A 20078-nucleotide genomic window follows, 5' to 3' on the forward strand; every position below is an offset into this window, starting at 1 on the left:
AATAAACATTATGATTTCTGAAAGAGTAGTCAGGAACAGTCCGGGGTCAAGCCAGTGAAGTTTATTTATTTATTTAATTTATTGACCTCCTGACTTCCTTAGACTCGAGGCAGTTTGCATAAATCAAAACAACAACAACAAAGACAAGAGAAGAAGGGGGGGCGAAGGGAAAAGAAAAAAGAAAAAGAAAGAAAAAAGAACCCTGCCCCCCAACACACACACGTTAAAAACTAAAAATCTGGCAAAATAGACAGGTTTTCAGGCGCTTCTTAAAGAGCAGGGGGCATTATGAATTTCAGGAGGCAGAGTATTCCATAAGGAGGGGGCTGCAACAGAGGCGGCCCTCCCACGGGCCCGGGCCCCACGTACCTCCCCTGGGCCTGGATCTCTGAGAAGGCCCACCTGATATGACCTCACAGGATGGGTCGAAGTTGGATGGGAGAGGCGGTCCTGAAGGTACACAGGCGCCAAAACCTGAAGTGTTTTATAGGTGAGTACCAGCACCTTCAATTGGACCTGGAAGTGAACTGGCAGCCAATGTCATGAGTGACCTCAGCAAAGGTGAAACATGATCATATTTTCTGCTGCCCATAAGCAGCCGGGCTGTGGCATTTTGGGCCAGCTGAAACCTCCGAGTCGTCTTCAATGGCAATCCCAGGTTTATGTCATTATACTACAGGTTTAAAGCACTGAAATAACTTTCTGAGGAGCCCTTGCAACTGAAGATGTGAGTGCACTGGCAGTCAGAAAGGAACTGAGGGGAATGGGTGCCGAACCACCAAATCCAAGAGATGCGGGGCACACACAAATGGCAGTTATCGGCACTACGAGGAGCTAACAAATTTTGCCCAAATTGATCTGCACAGGCACAAAACCCATATTTATGAGTGTCAACAGATCACGATCCAGATCGGAACAAATTTTTTTTAGAATAATATTTGTTCCGATCTGGACTGTAATCCATTCAAACAAAAACATTGTGCATATTTCTGTCTATGAGGTTTCTAGGGTGGTGGAGAAGAGAAGAAAGGAGAGGAGTTAAAGTGACATGCGTATTGTTCTGTTCTTCCCCATAACCTTATATTTTCTCTCCAGATTAATTTATCTAGTCGTCTTCTACTGAAAACCCTCCAATCAACATGAGGCCATCTATATTTTAGATTACGCTCTTCAGGGCAAGGAGCCAGTTTTGTAACACCAAACAGCCACACACATTAATACTAACTAGCTGACCTGGCACAGGGCATCTGCACTCCTAGTTCTCCCTGTCTCTCCCCTCCCTCATCCCTTCAGCCGTTCAGCCCCCCTTCCTTCAGCTCTGGCCGCCACGTCCTCTTGGCAACTGGCCGGCCTGGCCACCACTTCCTCATGGCAGGAGGCACTTTCTCTTGCCACCCAGTGGCCAGTGGCGCCAGTTTGTTTCGCTGGATGCTCACCTTCCTCTCCCCATCCCCTAACTCATGAAATCTCATGAGAGCTGCCATGTATGGGATTAGCCATGAGTATGTCTTAGTGAATTATATTGATAGATAGATACCACTAAAAATAAAATTCAGAACTGTTGCTTGGTACTCTGAGTCATCACGATAGGAAAGAATACAATCCAAAACAACACACACAAAACTATAGTTATGTAAATAACAAACCTCTAACAAACTGTCCCCCACCAAAGCTACAAGCAGCTGGTGGCCATTCACTTCTCGCACCATGGCTGCGTTCTCCGAGGCATACATGCACGTGAAGTCAAACATGGCCACGTCAGGCTGTCCATAGTGGTTGATGGCAAAGTCCAGCGATGGCAGCTGCTGATTGGTTGAGAAGTCGGCTGCTTCCCTGGCATAGTTGAGCAAAGCCTCCTGGTCCACATTCTCCCGTGAGAGTAACAGCTCCGTGTCTGCATAGTCCTGCCAGACAAGAAAGAAGGATCAGGGCCCTTCTGTCTTACCGCTAATGGTAAATGTGATGCTGTCTTACCACTAATGGTAAACCGGTCTGGCTGGGAGCAATGTATAAGGTGCTCTAAGAGGAAGAGGACAGTGTAATACATTCCAAAATTCTCATTTTATACATAAATGTTATTTTGTTCATTATGTATGTAATATGCTTTCTCCTACATAGGAACATAAGAAGCTGCTATCTACTGTGTCAGTCCATAGGTCCATCTAGCTCAGTATTGTCTATACAGACTGGCAGCAGCTTCTCCAAGGTTGCAGGCAGGAATCTCTCTCAGCCCTATCTTGGAGAAGCCAGGGAGGGAACTTGGAACCTAGATGCTCTTCCCAGAGCATCTCCATCCCTTGAGGGGAATATCTTACAGTGCTCACACTTCTAGTCTCCCATTCATATGAAATTAGGGTGGACCTTGCTTAGCTATGGGGACAAGTCAGGCTTGCAACCACAAGACCAACTTTCTTCTCCCAGCTCTCCTCTCCCATTCGTTCGATGAAAATAATCAGCAGTCGTCCTCTGCATATTCACCCAGATTGCTAACTGATGCAGTGGTGAAGGGTCAGCACATATTATGCAAAGTCAGCAGCTACTGATACTTAAAAAGGAGCCATCTGTGCTTGTCTTTCAAGACTACTTGAAGTCAAATTTACGGTAGCTTTACCTACAGGTACAATAGTGTCTCATATTTTGGTGACTGTTTTTGAAGGAATTTGACAGCCAAATGATTCATCTATTTCCCACTTAATATTTATCTTAATTTTACATTTAACATATATTAAAATATTTAGCAAATTCAAACCACTGTCCTAAAAGCCCAAGGCAACAACCAAGAACAAGCCAGCAGAACAACTAGCATTGCAGTGGTAAAGTGCCGGTGCTCAATCAAGCAAGTTAGTCAATTTTTTTTATTAACACCCACCCCAAAACTAGGGCAGCTCCCAAAAAGCAATGAGAGGGAGGGAGAGAGGGAGAGGGAGACGTGGTTCATGGTTAGAGTATAGGACTAAGACCAGGGAGACCAGAATGCAAACTCCCATTCAGCCATGAAACTCACTGGATGATTCTGGGCCAGTCACTTATCTCTCAGCCTAACCTACTTCACAGGGTTGCTGTGGGGATAAACATAACCATGCATACACAGCTCTGGGCTCCTTGGAGGAAGAACAGGATATACATGTACAAATAAGTAAAAATAACAACCAAACCCATCATGCTTTACTGAGACATTTAATTTCTACTGCAGATTTAAAAGACTGTTTGAGGAAAACTCTTAGGCTATGGTAAGCCACTCATCAGCTTCACTTGGCTCCACAGCACTGTCTTCACACTTAAGCACCAGGAAGCTGCCTGTGCAGCTCTCCAAAAAAGACCAATGGATTTGCAGTTTCGATGCTCACCCAGGGGAAATTGCTCCTCACCCTGGCAAATCACAATTATGAAAAAGTCAGACTAAGGCTTTATTATTCTGTGTCGTACCAACTCAAAAGCCAGGATCTGCACACTCACCCAAATTGTGCAATTAGAATAAAATATGTAATACAAAGAAAGAGAGGACTCAGAAGCAGATCCTTACAAAAACAATAAAAAATTTATTTTAAAATGGATAAGGAGAATATCTGAGGGAAGCGGGTCCATATGATTCTCAGGACAGAGGTCTGAGGGCTCAAGTCTCTTTGGACATACAAATCAGACCACTGATGATCAGGATCTATCATGAACTCAGCATCATCAAGCAGTAAAAGCTTTATACTTTGGTCGCCATATGCATGGAGGTATACAGAGCACAAAGAAATTTAATCTTACAGCTAGAGTATCTCTCTTTCAACCTTTGTAAACTTTATTTTCCTTTATGAGTGAAACAGTTAAACCTTTTAACAAGCTTTGATTAAATATGTGGTAGTTACCAGGACCGAGACAGAATTCTTTAAGGAATACATCGAGCCCATGGCCCACCCATTGGTGATCTAGACAGAGGGTGACTAGATCACAACACCCATGATCTAGACAGAGGGCGACTGGGACACTAAGGGGCTAATAAAGCCAAGAGCCACAGTTACTTGATGACTAGAAGCCCCTCCAAGTTCTCTTCCAAAATTCTATTCTATAAGCAGCAAACCCAACACGGTGGTATATGAACAAACTACCACAAAGTACCTCAAAAAATGGATGAAGACCACAACACAACTAGTTACAAACTGGACACAGCAAGTGGCAAATGTCAGGATTACACAGTTATGGGAATAAAGAAGATTTTCAGCAGTGAATGTTGGAACAGTGCAGGAGAAAAGGATACAAATTCGTGGGTTGGAACAGAATTGGTAGATGGATTTCAATAACCAAAACCCACCACTGCAAGAAATATTTAAAGACCCAGAGCAACAGGGTATTTGTTCTCGACCAAACAAAGAATCCATACACTACCAGCCAACATCAACACCATCAAATCCCAATTTTTCTAATAGTTCAAAGACTGAGCCTTTTAGCTGCCAAGACTGACACAAGGTTTCAAAGAGACTTAATACACAATACACTCACGTGCAATATTACTCTTTTATCCAGTAAGCTCTGCTTTTTGGCAGTCATGACAAAATAGTGGGTATCATCTTTGTAGTAGACAATGTTCTCCAGATCAATGCCTGAGATAGAATCAAGACAGACAAGTGATTGCATGACAAACACACAAGAGCACACAGCAGCAAAATGAACAAGAAAACATTATGCCACCACAAACATAAACCTGCTTTTGTAATCTTGTTCACCTGGTCCTAAAGACAGCAAGCTTCTCCCCAGCTGAATATAAGGCATATGGTATGCTTTATCCAAACAAATGTAGACCAGGCCCACAGGTGAAAAAGAAGCCCAGGAGGAATGGCTTTTTCTGAAGCAAACACAGCACTGAGCCTGGTAAGAGAGTTCCCCAAGTGGCCATATGTCGTTGATCCCTTTTATATATTGTAGAGGTGACTGCTCCAACAGTCACTCCCATACATCACAAGTGTTCTACCCAAGTGGGTTGCGATGATGTCATGAACCATTCGGGCAATGCACCTCCCAGATACCTAGTAGGCATTGCCCACAGACTATCGGGCTACAATATCTGCTTTAGAAATTCTGCTGTCAAAACAATCCAGATCTCCCACCTATAACTTGTCAGAAGCCATCTTCAAGGAGTACAAGGAAACCATAAAAAGAGATCAAAGATGCAGGGTGGTTAAAAAATAAGTTTTTTAATAACTGTTTATAAAGTTTCAGCTATACGTTTTATTTTAAAAACATGTTTTCAAATAAAGTCTGAACTTAATATTGTTAGAAGGTCCAGAAAAGGGTCCTCATGCAACCCCTTAACCCTCTGCTCCTAAGGAGGCACATAGTCCGGGCCTGCCCGCCCACAAGGGGGTCTAGGAAGAAGGCAGAGTCCACACCTGTGGTTAGCAGCCTCAGAGGGAAACCAGCACAGGAAGGAGCTGCTCCCTATCCTATAGAGCCCAAACTAGGTACCCCAACACCCCAAAACACACTTTCCCTATGGAGACTAACTTTCTGGAGACCCTGGGCAAGACAGCCATGGCTCACCTCTCATCTAGTCACATCACTGCCCTTCTGACCTACATTCTTTGCAGGAGATCAGACCCCCAGGTAATGACTAACCACCCTGAAACCCATTGTTCTCCACCAGACACTATCCCAAGTAACCATTAACCCAGAGATGCCCCACTTCAGCATATGGCTCTCACTGCACAAAGCATCCTTCAATCTATAAACATAGCTAGCAGAACCCCCTTTAACTTGCACAACACCTGAGATCCACCATTTCTCTTCACCTGTGCTGCTGAGGATCAAGGTTCCCCCTTCCTTCACGTCTCCTCTTCCCCAAACAGATAGTATTGAGGGCTTCCCCTCTTCCTCTGCTCCTGGGACTTCTCCCTTCTCTCCCTGTGCTCCCACTTTCCTGGAGTGTCTTTGTGACTGTCTGTGTTACAGTCAGGCTAGGTTAGAAGGTTCCTCTTGCATCCACTCAGAGGGAGCCTGCTCACACACTCTCCACTCCCTTGTCTTAAGCAGGATTCTGGCAACCCCCAAACTGCTTATCCTTCTCCAAGCTCCATAGACAATGCAGGAGATTATTCATGTCCCTGATTCAATTTCCTGATTCCCAGCAGCCTCCTGCAATTTGCATAGGCCAGTCCCACAGGCCTCCCGCTCCCTGAAGATAGGGTCACAGAGGCGAGGATCAGCCCTTGCCTTCCCCTCCCATCGGGAGAATTAGTAGCCACTCTTTGAGCAGTGAAGGAAGCCATTTTCTCCAGCTTCTCTCCCTATCCTCAGAAGCAGACCAGACCAACCAACCACTACCTTCTCCCTTCCCCATTCCTGTTTATAATACAATTACATTTGTAGTAGAGGTAAAGAACTGAGCCCAAACACACTTCCACCAGAGTGTCTGAGTCATATGGGAATCCCCTTGTTATCATTAGAGTCAAGCCTCTTATTTTGTATTCAATAAAGCAACTTCTGGTTTGCATTTAAGCCTGTGGTTGTGACTTTCGGGAGACTGTTTTTAAACTGCCTCTTTTAAATGCATACTTAAAGGCCCACAAGTGGGGTGAGAGTTCCCCATGTAACAATACAAATATAGGGTACATTCTCCTAAAATTGAACACGTGACCTTCTTATGAACTTGAAAATGGCTGCTTTTTAAAAGAAAGAACTGCAAGGAAAACATATTTACATAGGTATAATATACTGCTGAAAGGCATCATCTCACACTGCAAGAGAGGTGACAATGGTAAACCCCTCCTGTATTCTACCAAAAGAAAACCACAGGGCTCTGTGGGCGCCAGGAGGAGTCGAAATCGACTTGACAGCACACTTTACCTTTTAATATCCTTATATTATAGCTTGACAATGGGGTCCCACAGATGTCATTCACTGATCTGTCAGAGTAACTTTTTACTCCTGTTTTATACCTACTAATAATAAATAAATAAATAAATAAATAAATAAATAAAATAATTTTATCTTTGCAATTGACTCCAACTCAGTACTATAATTATAAGTATCTATGACTATCTACCAGCCAAGAGACATTTCTTGGAGGGCACTCCGTAGCTTCTACCAGCCCTTGCTTCTTCCTGGTTATAGCAATCAGTTGGTATGCACTTATTTAGGAAGTACCTATGGCAGTTGGACAAGTACTTAAACTGGCAACTTCTTTTTGACCTTTTAAAATTGCAGGTTTAGCACACCTTGCCTTTAATCAACCCACCCTGCAGCAACCCTGTCAAATTTCCATCCTTTGACACTTGCACACACCTGTAGCTTCTCGCAGATCTTGGAAGAACTTCTGGTTGAATATGAAGGCCACACCACTGATCTCTTCAACTTTGGCTTCCGCTGTGGTATTGCGGTTGATGAAGTTTGCTGTGATGGCAATTGCCAGCTTGCCACGGAACTCTTTTCGGCGAAACCCTACAGAATGGATAAGGACAACCAAACTGGCTTCAGGTTCAAATGACTCACCCAGCAATGAAAGGGCCTGGTGAATATGTGAAATGAGGACTCAAGTACTTGTGTCTGCACTTCAGACATAACAAGCAAGTCATGCTTTCTCAGTTACAAGCACAAGCTTTGGGCTTATATTCCCCTCCCTTTTGTGCATGAGGGGAGGAGACTGAAAGTTTTCTTTTGAAGCTTATTATAGCCAGCAGCTTCCGTTTTGTCCAAACTTTCGTCCAAGCAGTTTGTACATGCCACAGTTTCCAGAATTTGGATGAAGCAAGAAACTGCTCTTTGCTCCAACTACAAAAGAAGCATTCAATCTCCTCACCTTCAGTGTGAAGGGGAGTGGGTAGTGTGAGCTCAAACTGGGCTAGCAGTGCCTTGGGGGAAGTGCTTTTAGAAGGCAGTAGGAACAGCAGAAAAAATTGGACTGGAACATGAAAGCCAGATTAAAATGCTTGATGACCTACAAAAATCACCACAGTTTCATAAGTTATATAATTAGCATACACACACACATTTCTCCAAGTGTGCAGAGACATATATTAGACAAGCATGTTACAGAGAACATTTTATGTATCTGTCTAAATATATGAGAAATCTTCAGAGTTGTTTCTTATATTACTTTCCCCAAAAAACTATGGGTGAATGCAGATGAATTGCTATGTGGTAATTTACCACATTGGGTACACAATTATATGGGGAACAGAACATGTATAGCATCTGCCTAAAAAATGATTTTTTCCACTCCTCTTTCCCCAAATTTCTGATTGGATGCAGATGCGCAGTAAAATTAATTGTAAACCACGCAGAGACTCGGGTTTGGGGCAGTATAGAAATATGTTAAACAAACAAACCAAACAAACAAATAAATATAAAGTAAAATTCTCCTTTCCTCATGGACAGATGCAAACTGTAATAACCTTATGGCTGCATGCCTAGTATGATTAAGTTAACACTTAGCCAAGTCATGGCAATCTGTTGCAGCAAACACAAAGATCATTGATGCACCTTATAGATTAATACTTTTAAAGCAACATGAAGTTTGGTAGGTTAGAGCCCATTTATTCCAAAAAAGCATGTAAATTGTTTTCTAGAGCATAAAGACTGACGAGGAGCTGCTGAGAATCGCCTGCTGGATCCATGTTATGGGCAGCAGTAAAGTCACATGCACCATCCTTAATGAGTAAGGAATAAATTCCCCTCTCCCTGCAGCAGAAAGCTAATTTATGAAGTCAGCTTCAGTGGATGGCTGTGAGTATCTCTCTGCCTCATAGAATTGTTATGAGGATAAATGGGTTAAGAATGATAAAAGCACTTTGGACACTAAAAATTATCATGGCAGAGCTGGAATAATGATGAAATCCAAATGATCCACCTCCAGTAATGCATTAGTACTGCTATTTTTTTTTTTGGTGGTAATAACAGACAGACAATACGGTACTGGGATAACGGAAAGGACGAAGACAGACTGACTCTCACCACGGAAGTAACAACAGGAAGATTATACAGCAGGAAGGTGCAGGAGTATAACAACTAACGTTCCTACCCAGGAGCCACTCAGGACTATAAGAACTGGGGAGGGGTTATCCACGTCAGGTTTTATAGGCTTCTATTTAGAATCTGAATAGTCCTGCCCAGGAGCACATGACGAGGATAACCCAATGAGATGACTTGATAGCAGCAACTGAGAAGCAGCCTTCTAACCAAATCAGACTACTGGTCCATCTAGCCCAGTGCTGTTTACACTACTGGGAATGGCTCTTCAAAGTGGAGAGGTCTTTTCCCAGCCCTACTACCTGCTTTTAACTAGAGGTGCAGAGACTGAACCTAGGGCCTTCTGCATCCAAAGCACGTGCTCTGCCACAGATCTGACCTCACATCTTGCAGTATGCATTTTAAGCATGTATCTCTTTGTCAAGCATACCAACAGGAAAGGGCATAAAGATGACTAGATATGAGAAGGATTGGCTCTCCACTGCTATAAGTGCCAACAGCAATTACCTTCCAGCGTGTTCCGCCTTCCATCTCCTCCAATGATCACATCAAACTCGTATTCTGATACTGGGTGTGTTTTCGGGTGGACTTGTGCGCGCCAACCTATCCCTGTGGACAAATTCTATGTTACCAAGGTATCTACAGAGCTTTCAACGTGGCCATACATAGAGATTCAGATCACATTTCACTAAGTCTTGCAATGCTGGTGTGGATGTAGCTGTTGTCAGCTGCCTCTCCCATCTGGCTTCTTCCAGTCCATGAATTGTTGGAGCAACATAGAGAAGCCATGTGGAAACAGTAGCCATACTGCTGTGGTGACACAAGAGACCCCGCCACCCAGCAACACAAGCCTCCGTCTTTAGTCCTTCCGAACTTGTGTCAGGATTACCCCCAATGACTCCTCAGATGAGGAGTCCCAGACACCAATGCCAGGACAGCTGAAACCATGATGGGAGACCATAAAGCCTCTAGCCCTGATACTAGACAGAACCTGGAGGAGCTCTCCAAAGACCTGCACTCCTAGGAGCCACCCAGTTTGGAGAGGAGAGCTGGTCTTGTGGTAGCAAGCATGACTTGTCCCCTTAGCTAAGCAGGGTCTGCCCTGGTTGCATATGAATGGGAGACCTGATGTGTGAGCACTGTTAAAATATTCTCCTTAGGGGATGGAGCCACTCTGGGAAGAGTATCCAGGTTCCAAGTTCCCTCCTTGGCATCTCCAAGATAGGGCTGAGAGAGATTCTTGCCTGCAACCTTGGAGAAGCCGCTACCAGTCTGGGTAGACAATCCTGAGCTAGATGGACCTATGGTCTGACTCAGTAATAAGGCAACTTCCTATGTTCCAGCAACAACCACAGGCAGGAAATGGAGGAAGAGACACAAATGGATCCAGAGGCCCCTGAACTAGTGGAGTCCCCAGGACCCAGCTCCATTCTAGATACACCCATTGAGGAAGCGTATCCTCCAACTCTCCCCCAAGGGAGTCCTCCAACTCTCCCCCAAGGGAGTCACTACCTTCTCCACCAGAAGCATATGAACAGCGAACCCGAGCGGAACATCAGCAATGGCATAGGAACGCAAGTTTGGCAGCCTGCCAGCTCAGCCAAGAAGGGACTACTCAAGCCAGCTGCAGGGAATTAGCCCCAAGAGGCTCCATGAAGGGTGGAGACTCTGTTTAAGCCTCAGTCTTCAGTGAGAACTTGCTGGTTCAACAGCTCACATACTGGGTGCTCTGTTCCCAGTGCCTTGGCTCTGATCTCACACCTCAGCCTTGGTTCCTAGACTTCAGCCTGACTCCAGGAGACCTGCTCTGTCAGAATGGGCCAACCTCCAGCCTTGTCTCCCTGGGAGCTGACCTTGCCAACCACTCCCGACTCTCTCAAAGACCTACTGGCTCTCAAGCATCCTCTGCCCAGCTCCCACAGAGTAAGAGTCACTTCATGTGACATGCTAGCCATGTGGCTAAGGAGACATGACAATTTGCCACGAATACCAGGTCTACTTACTCTCATTCTCCTGGTCCTCTGGTGGGTAGACAAGGCCCTGGAACTCCACATTGACATGGATCTCAACACCTAGGATTAAGGAGACCTTCAAGAGTATCAGCTGGAGCTGACGAATACCTGCAAGACAGGGAGCAGATAACAATGACAAGTTCTTCACATTAAGTTTTTTATGTTTCACTCACTGATTGCAAGCTGCTGAGTATCAATCTCCTAAAATGGCTTTTTAAAATTAAAAATAATCAAAGAATTATTTATGACTGAAATGTGACTGAAAAGCACCCATAGGTGTTTCCCGGACATCAACATGGAACAGAATTTTGTAAGGATCATATTTGGCTCATATCCAAATGCAACTATACAAAACAAAACCTGATAAAAAAATCACAGAGAAAAACTATTGCACTAACCTTTGATATCGCCATTCGGTAACTTTTCCCTCACTATTTTTCTGTGGTCAGTCTTTATGTCTAAATGCATCCTCATGTGACATGATTTACTATTTGCGAGATTTAAGAAACTCAGTATGCATGCAACTTCTCTCACTTGTAGTAATACCATATTTCGTCACATGGAGAACACTGGAGAGTTACTACATGAGAGGAGAGAGTCAACTCACCTTGTGGGGATTTACTGCATCCCTACAAATAACCACTTGCCTACTTACCAGTGGGCAGAAATAACTGCTTCTAGGTAAAAATGAGCTGTTTTTAATGTGCTTCTAAAGACTTTTATAGTGCAGCTACAGATATGCCTCTCCCAGACCTCTTCTTTTGTATGTGAGATCCAAGGATTAAAATCAAAACAGCCTGTCTGCCCCAGTCCTGAGCCTCTGGGCAAAAGCATTCATCTCCCTCCCCTTTCAGGTTATCTACTGAAGCATTGGTTTGATGTAGTGCAGAGATCTCAAAACTGAGGCCCTTCAGCTGTTGTTGGACTACAACTCCCATCATCCCCAGTCAGAATGATTAGTAACCAGGCATGATAGCCATTGTAGGCCAACATCTGCAGAACAACTGCAGTTTGAGACCTCTAATGTAGTAGTAAGTGTTGGAACTTTGGACAAGGGGATCAGAGTTTAAATATTGGCCTAGCCATGAAGTTCACTGCTGAGAATGGACCATGGGCCAGCCACACACAGTAAGAGTGTACTAATCTTCCTGACAGGGTTGTTGTGTGCAAAAAACAGAGTAATTCGCATCTATGTATACCAGCCTAAACTCCCTGGAGGCAGGGTTGGATAAAAATGTGCTTAATATAGTGATAGGCAAGAGGAGTGCCACTCACTGATATGGTCTATGGCTCCTGCACAAAATTTGCCATAGAACTTTTTGGCGCCAAGGCCCCGCAAGTCATGTATGGTGAATGGCCACAGGTGCAGGACGTTGTTGCGGGAGAAGGCATCGCGCTTTTCTATCACCACCACCTTTGCTCCTAGAAAGGACAGGTCAATGGCTGTTCGAAGGCCGCAGGGTCCAGCCCCAATGATGAGACACTGCAAAAGAAGCAGAGGTATTACAAACCTTTGTACAACGAGGAGATCAAGCAGTGAAACACACAGGCAGCATTAGCAAGAGATGGCACTTCACAAAGCACACAGTGAACTCTGTGACTCTTTGGGGACACGATGTGTCTTGATAAAGCAACAGAAGTAAACACAGCTGCCATCAGCTTCCCCGCCTTCCAGTATCATACAAGTTTAAGTAAATTATGTGCTGATAATGTATCTGTTTTAAAAACCCACAGTGGAAATAGCTTACAGATTTGCTGACAAATATAGGATTTGTTGACAAAAACAGGACTTTCAGGTAACCTGCAATTTTATAAAGGTAGCAGTGACTGAAGACACTGCTATTTTTAAAATCTAAAAGCTACCCAATTACTACTTATTCTTACTTTACAGGGTTTTGCTAAGAATCCAATATAACTGACTTTGACAATATGCAATAAAGAAGAACTACCATCCTGTCCAATTCATAGGGTGGGTTCACATGACCTGTTGCAAGGCAGTAAGTCAGTATAACAAGTTGGTAAGAAGTTGGGACACAAAAGCCTGCGCTCCTGGCAAGTGAGGCATCTAAATCTGTCCAAATCCAGTTCTCGTGCCACGCTACCAATGTTCCCCCTACTTCATTTGTATGTTTGCAGCAGTAAGGACCTACTCTCCTCTGCTTTAAAGGGGCTGTGTAAGCCCTCAGTTTTAAAGGGATTCAGCTGCAATTCAGTAGCCAAATCATGACCTGGCACGTCCCTAGTGCAATGCGGACAAACTACATAAATATGCACCACTAGCTTAAAGATGATCCACACACATACTCACATTAGTTGAGCTTACCACTAGATTACCCAATGTCTGATGACTCAGCAAAAGAACTCAACTGTCTCTAATGACAAGTATTAGAAGTTATATGACAATTTAATTGTACATGGACATCATCACTGGACACTATTGTTGAATGATCAATAAGTGTATGTGAACCAGACAAGCTCTAAACTCTAAAGACATAAAATCTTGACATGCTTATCAAAAGTGCAAATGTACGTTCTGATATTAAAATGTTTAGGAACATAGGAAGCTACCACATACTGAGTCAGACCATAGGTCCATCTAGCTCAGGATTGTCTACACAGACTGGCAGAGACTTCTCCAAGGTTGCAGGAAGGAATTTCTCTTAGCCCTGTCTTGGAGATGCCAAGGAGGGAACTTGGAACCTTCTGCTCTTCCCAGAGTGGCCCCATCCCGAGGAGAATATCTTACAGTGATCACATACGTAGACTCCCATTCAAATGCAACCAGGATGGACCCTGCTTAACAAAGAGGACTAGTCTACCACAAGACCAGCTCTTCTCCCTCCTCTGTATAGCTAGTTAAAATCAGTCATAAGCAAAAAAGCATTAAAAATCATTAAGTATGGGTTCTTGTGGTTCAGGATGGGATATCAAGCAACCTCCCATTCACAGCCACAGGAAATTCCAGTTAAAAGTGTAGCATCAAGGTGCAAGTTGCAACACTATCTGTCAACTGTACACTGCATTCTGGTTATTGCTCAGGTTCCCATGCAGCTCTTGCTATGGTAAATACCAGCTACAGGCCTTGACTAATCCACATGTCTGCAGAGTGTGGAAACCATCTTCATAAACACAGGTGAATCTAATGGATCCCAGTTCTATCAAGGCCTACCTTTGTGTTGGCGCATACTTTTCCTTTCTTGTAGTCTTTGTGGCAGCCTCTCTTATCCAACTTCGCCCAAAGGGCTTTGGCTTTCCAGTAATTAAGCTTGGACTTGAGTTTGTGGTAAAAAGTACGATAGTCCTTGGGCTTTAGCTCTAGATAGTCACAGAGCTCCTGGAAGGCTTTGATAGTCCCTTTGCAGGTCGAGGCTTGGACAAATCGGTCAAAGAGGACATGGGCCTGATTCATTTTCTCATTGTTCCTTTCCTCCATGTTTCCAGCTTAGCCACTGGTCCTCCTTGGTGTGTTGGCAGGTGTCCCCTTCCAGTCTGCTTGCTTTTTTTGGCTGTTATTTTGCTCATCAATTGCTTGTTTTAATCCATGTGTATTAACCTAGAAAAGCAAAAGAAAGAGTTCATGATCCACAAACATATAAATTAAGCCAATTCATTATATATAATTTTTTAATCCTGACAGATACAGGAAGGTCAAAGGCACTGAAGCCCTGTTCCCAAGACCACTGAAAATTATGCTTGCCCCCCTCCCTTATCCAGGAATTCTGAGATTTCAATATGAACTGTTGAACTATAAGGGCTAAAAAATTGATTTCTAAAAGAAATAAAAACCAAGATTTTTTAAATGCTAAATTTCAAATCCAGTATCAGATGCTCTTCTAGCATGACATAATACAAAAATTCACGTCACCTAGATTATAGGTTTTATCTCCTAGGAAAAATGAGGTCCACCCAAAACCAAAACCTGAGGAAATCCCAGTCACAAAACTAGAAAATGACTCAAAGGAAACAATACTAATGTCAAGTATTTACTCCTGAATAGATGTGGATTGTCAGACCTTGTGGAAAGATGAGGATGATTTCCAGGGATCTCTCTTATGTGGGACCCAGTTAGTGGCTCAGCAAAGAAAAGAAAAAGAATGGGAAACGATTCGGTCTGCTGAATTAGGATAGGTAGAAGCTACGTTTAAGACACTAGAATGACTGTGGTCTCCCATACTTCCCTCCAGAGCTTACAGGAGGAGACAAAGCAAGTAAGGATCTGCGATTACTATATTTGATCTTAGCCAAGGCCGATAAGCAAAGTAGGGCTGAGATTGGATGGAACTGGCTGGACCTATATGTACCAGGTCTCACCTTTGTACATACCACCTCTTAATTCAAAATATCGACCTCCAACTAGCTCTGTATTCAGGGTCACTAAGTGAAACAGAATCCCACACTTTCATACATTCAAAGGGTGTAAAATCCACACTTTTACCACCCTGCACAACCAACCAGGTAGTTCAAAGGCAGTAAGGGACAGTAAATTCACAATAAGGAATACTGAGTACATGGTTCTGGAGCCAAGGACTTACACATTCGATTAATGCTTGTTCTACTGAACAGTCTCCCTATGAAATAAAACAGCTGGCATATCAAAATATCCTCGCATATGGTTTACATGTCTGTTAGTGAAATAGTTTCATTTGGATAATTCACTACATTTCAGTATGTGAGAGGAGATGGAGGGAGAGAGAGAGGGAGAGGGGGGGAGAGAGAGAGAGAGAACGAGAGAACACAGTTGACAGCAGAGTAATATTCTCTGAAGAAGATTCAATTAGATCACAAGTTGAAAAACTTCCCTTTCCAGAACTCAAGCATTAGGCTGCTTTATATCAGAAATGTAATAGAAAAACCTCTCAAGAACACCAACTGAGTGAAAGAAGTATTGCCAAAACGAAAATGAAAGGCCAGTAAATCAGAATCCCATACTTCATTACCGAAGATGGATTATTAAGACATTTACTTCAAAAGGGAAATGAAGTAAAAGAATATGGGCATAACATCAAAAGCTGAAGAATGGAAATTGATCAGGGCATGCTTCGTTCCTGGCAATGATCTTTAAATGAGCTCATACTCGTCTAAGGAACTTAACACCAGGTCAAGATGAGTATATGTATAGTTCCAACATTTACAAATGCTGAAAATAGGGCCATTAGTTTGACCTATTTGTGGTGTTTTTGGTTAATCCATTCCTTGATCCAGGCCCACTTTTGAAAGGGGCTTTAGTCACTTGTATTCCAGTCCTGGAGGAGTGGCGGGGCTAACAAAGAGCCAGCAGCAAGAGCACTGAAAAACAGTCTGCACTGTTTTAAGCCTACTTTCCAGTAGGCTTATGAGATCACCCAGCATTGTGTGTGTGTCCCCCCGTCCGTGTGTGTCCCCCACTATGAACTTCGCAACGCCTGGACCAATATGAACCAATTCCACATAGGGACACCTCAGCAGTGTAGTTTGTGATGATGTCATACACCCCAATCCAAGATGGCGGACGTGTAAACTTTTGAGGGGCAAGTGGGCTAACTCGTGGACTGCTTTAACCGATTTGAACCAAATTTGCTACAGCTGTAGGGACACATAGGGATGTCCTAATGGCATGGTGTGTGATGATGTCGTCCACTCCAATTCAAAATGGCGGCTGCATGAACATAAGAACATAAGAACAGCCCTGCTGGATCAGGCCCAAGGCCCATCTAATCCAGCATCCTGTTTCTCACAGTGGCCCACCAGATGCTGCTGGAAGCCACAGGCAGGAGTTGAGGGCGTGCCCTCCCTCCTGCCATTACTCTTAATCAATTTGAACCAAATTTGCTACAGCTGTATGGACACATAGGGATGCCCAATGGTGTCATTTGTGATGATGTCTTCCACCCTGATCCAAGATGGTAGACATGTGAACCTTTGAGGCACAAGTGTACTAACCTGAGGACTGTCTAACCTATTTGAACCAAATTTGGTACCACTGTAGTGAGTGACACACAGGGACACCTCAATGGTGTAGTTTGTAATGATGTCATCCATCTCGATCCAAGATGGCAGATGCATTAACATTTGAGGTACAGCTAATTTGTGGACCTTGATTTGAAACAAATTTAGTCCAGTTGTAGAGACAGTGAAAGAAAAGTAGGCTGATTATTTCTTACTAGAACTTGTTTTATATTATAATCAAAGACTCTTATCCAGGTTGAGAGCATCATGTACCATGATGATCCACACAATAGGGTAGAGAGCAGAGAGAGTACACTCCCATCAGGACTCTAGAGCTGTAAAAAGCACTCTTTCTAAAAGCCAATGTTTTGTTTTGTTTTGAATATGAGGTATTTTTACTGGAAGAGAGATAGTCTTAACTCAGTTCCAACTTCTTCAGATTCTTGCTAGCTTGTTTTTTTCTGCTCCTGGCAGGGAACAAGCCAAGGCAAACTTTCATAGCTTATGCTTCTTGCCATTCCAATATGTCAGTGCTCTCTAGTGTTTTGCTTGATGTGCATTCCCCAACACTGTGTCATGGTCATTATTCGGGATTCCAGGCAATCAACAAGCAGCACCTTTGGGGCTTGCTTACGTGATCGTTCTCTTAGGGCACAAGCACACATGGCAGTTCCCATTCAAGTCCCACTCTCTGCAGGAGAATGAGTGTAAGCATGCATGCACACATGCACCAAGGCACTCCCAGAATGGGAGTTAAGCTGCCTCACATGGACTATCTGTGAGAACCAGTTGTTTTGCATGAGGGCTATATGTGCAGCTACTGAAATTTACACAAAAGCAGTGGATTTAAAGAGTGCCATCACATAGGAAACATAGGAACATAGGAAACTGCCATATACTGAGTCAGACCATTGGTCTATCTAGCTCAGTATTGTCTTCACAGACTGGCAGCGCTTCTCCAAGGTTGCAGGCAGGAATCTCTCTCAGCCCTATCTTGGAGAAGCCAGGGAGGGAACTTGACACCTTCTGCTCTTCCTTGAGCGGCTTCATCCCCTGAGGGGAATATCTTGCAGTGCTCACACATCAAGTCTCCCATTCATATGCAACCAGGGCAGACCCTGCTTAGCTATGGGGACAGGTCATGCTTGCTACCACAAGACCAGCTCTCCTCTCAGTCACCAATGCCAGAACTCTATGGCTGCAAATGCACCCCTTACATAAGTGCACCAGTTCACACAAACAGCAGCTGTATGCAAGTGTAGCCTAGCCATAAGTGCAGCAGCACTCCTAAACACTCTCAAGCTGATCATATGGGGGCTGTTGTGTGAGAATCATCCCATAGATATCCAAGTATCAAAGTGGCACTGGAGAGCACATGGAGTCAAAGAGTATTGTAAATGCAAATATTTATTTATTTATCATATTTTTATACGGCTTGATATGTACCTCTCTAGGCAGTGTACAAATTTAAAGTATTTAAAAATCAACACAGATTAAGATACACAAGACACAATAAAAATAATAGTATAAAACAGTTATCATTAAAACAAATTATTAAAATTATTAAAATTCTAATTAAAAGCTTGTGATAACAGGAGAGTCTTGAGGGTCTTCCTGAAAACAAACAGAGAAGGAGACGCTCTTATTTCAGCAGGGAGCATATTCCAAAGCCCTGGAACAGCCACAGAAAAAGCCAGGTCCTGGGTTGCCACCAAACGAGCTGGTGGCAATCGTAACTGGACCTCTCCCGAAGATCGTAACAGGCGGCAGGGATTATGAAAAAGGAGGCACTCTCTTAAAAAGCCTGGACCCAACCATTAAGGGCTTTATAGGTAATAACCAGTACTTTGAATTTCCCCCAGAAACAGAATGGCAGCCAGTGCCGTTCTTTCAAAACTGGTGTTATGTGGTCCCTTCGTGTTGTCCCAGAGACCAATCTGGTTTCCACATTCTGTACCAATTGTAGTTTCCAGACTATGTATAAAGGCAGCCCCACATAGAGCTCATTACAGTAGTCAAGCCTGGGAGGTTACTAGCATATCTACCACTTTTTAAAGGCCATTTACCTCTAGAAAGGGATGTAGCTGACATATCAGCCGAAGCTGGTAAAAAGTGTTCCTGGCCACTGCCTCAACCTGAGAAACCAGGGAGAGCTTTCATTCCAGGAGCACTCCCAAGCTACACATGTGGTCTTTCAGGGGGAGTATAACTGCATCCTGGGCAGATCTAAACTATCTCTCGGGTACCAACACCACTACATTCAGTACCTAAGCCTTATTTGGATTCAACTTCAGTTTGCTATCCCTCATCCAGCCCATTACCACCTCCAGGCAAGCATTTAGGGAATATATGGCATTTCCTGATGAGGCTGACATGGAGAAGTAGTTCTGGGGGTCATCAGCATATTGATAACACCCAGCACCAAACCTCCTGATGATCTCTCCCAGCCGTTTCATGTAGACGTTACTGTAGACAGTAGACAGGATGGAGCCTTGTGGAACTCCACACTTTAGTTCTTGCTTTGCAGAACAACAGTCTCTAAGTGACACCATCTGGAATCCACCAGCGAGATAGGAGCGGAGCCACTGTAAAATAGCGTCACCCAATACCACCTCCCTCAGGTGGACCAGAAGGATACCATGGTAGATGGTATCAAAAGCTGCAGAGAGATCCAAAAGGATTAGCAGAGTCACACTCCCTCTGACGACAGACAGTTGGAGATCATCTATCAAGCCGACCAAGGCCAAATAGTGAAATAGTGCATTGTTTACAGTGCTTTATATATATATATCACCAAAATTATATAAGGTGGAAAAAGGAGTTGACAACTAAGCTTGTGCAGGTGTAATGCCTAACCATGGTTAGCACTAGCCTAAATGCTGGTTAAGCTCCAAACATACAGTAAAACCAGGATATAGCTTATCAAGGTAAGGTCTTCCTCCAGCTGGGTGTGTATGAGACACCAGAAATGTCTGCTTATCTCCTTAGAAGCAGAAAGGTGAAAAACTGCCTCAACCATGGTTTGGTCAGAACAATGATTAAGGCAATCTCTCACTGCTGTGTTCATAAGACAATATGGCCTTGCTGGTATCTCCTCATGCATGATCTGACATGAGTTTGCAGCAGGGGTGGAGTCACCATTAGGTGAACGGGTTCAAAAAACCCGGGCCACCGCCAATCAAGGCGCACTCCTCG

The 20078-nt window shown here is 43.7% G+C and overlaps 1 protein-coding gene across 29 annotated transcripts in view; it reads right to left on the minus strand.

Moving 5' to 3' along the window:
* MICAL3 (microtubule associated monooxygenase, calponin and LIM domain containing 3) overlaps positions 1-20078 on the minus strand; it is a 291510-nt gene that overhangs the window by 133322 nt on the left and 138110 nt on the right. For 27 of the 29 annotated variants that reach the window (XM_053252877.1, XM_053252875.1, XM_053252874.1 and 24 more), the window contains 7 exons: positions 14128-14511; positions 12234-12441; positions 10950-11066; positions 9454-9555; positions 7264-7419; positions 4486-4586; positions 1647-1904 (listed from right to left, as the gene is read on the minus strand). In XM_053252877.1, coding sequence (XP_053108852.1) covers positions 1647-1904; positions 4486-4586; positions 7264-7419; positions 9454-9555; positions 10950-11066; positions 12234-12441; positions 14128-14391 — 1206 coding nt within the window. In that variant the 5' untranslated portion in view covers positions 14392-14511. Of the gene's footprint in view, positions 1-1646; positions 1905-4485; positions 4587-7263; positions 7420-9453; positions 9556-10949; positions 11067-12233; positions 12442-14127; positions 14512-20078 lie in introns of those variants that run through there. The other 2 variants (XR_008307932.1, XM_053252878.1) reach the window with 2 other exon arrangements.

The sequence above is a fragment of the Hemicordylus capensis genome, chromosome 5 (assembly GCF_027244095.1).
Source record: "Hemicordylus capensis ecotype Gifberg chromosome 5, rHemCap1.1.pri, whole genome shotgun sequence".
NCBI lineage: Eukaryota > Metazoa > Chordata > Lepidosauria > Squamata > Cordylidae > Hemicordylus > Hemicordylus capensis.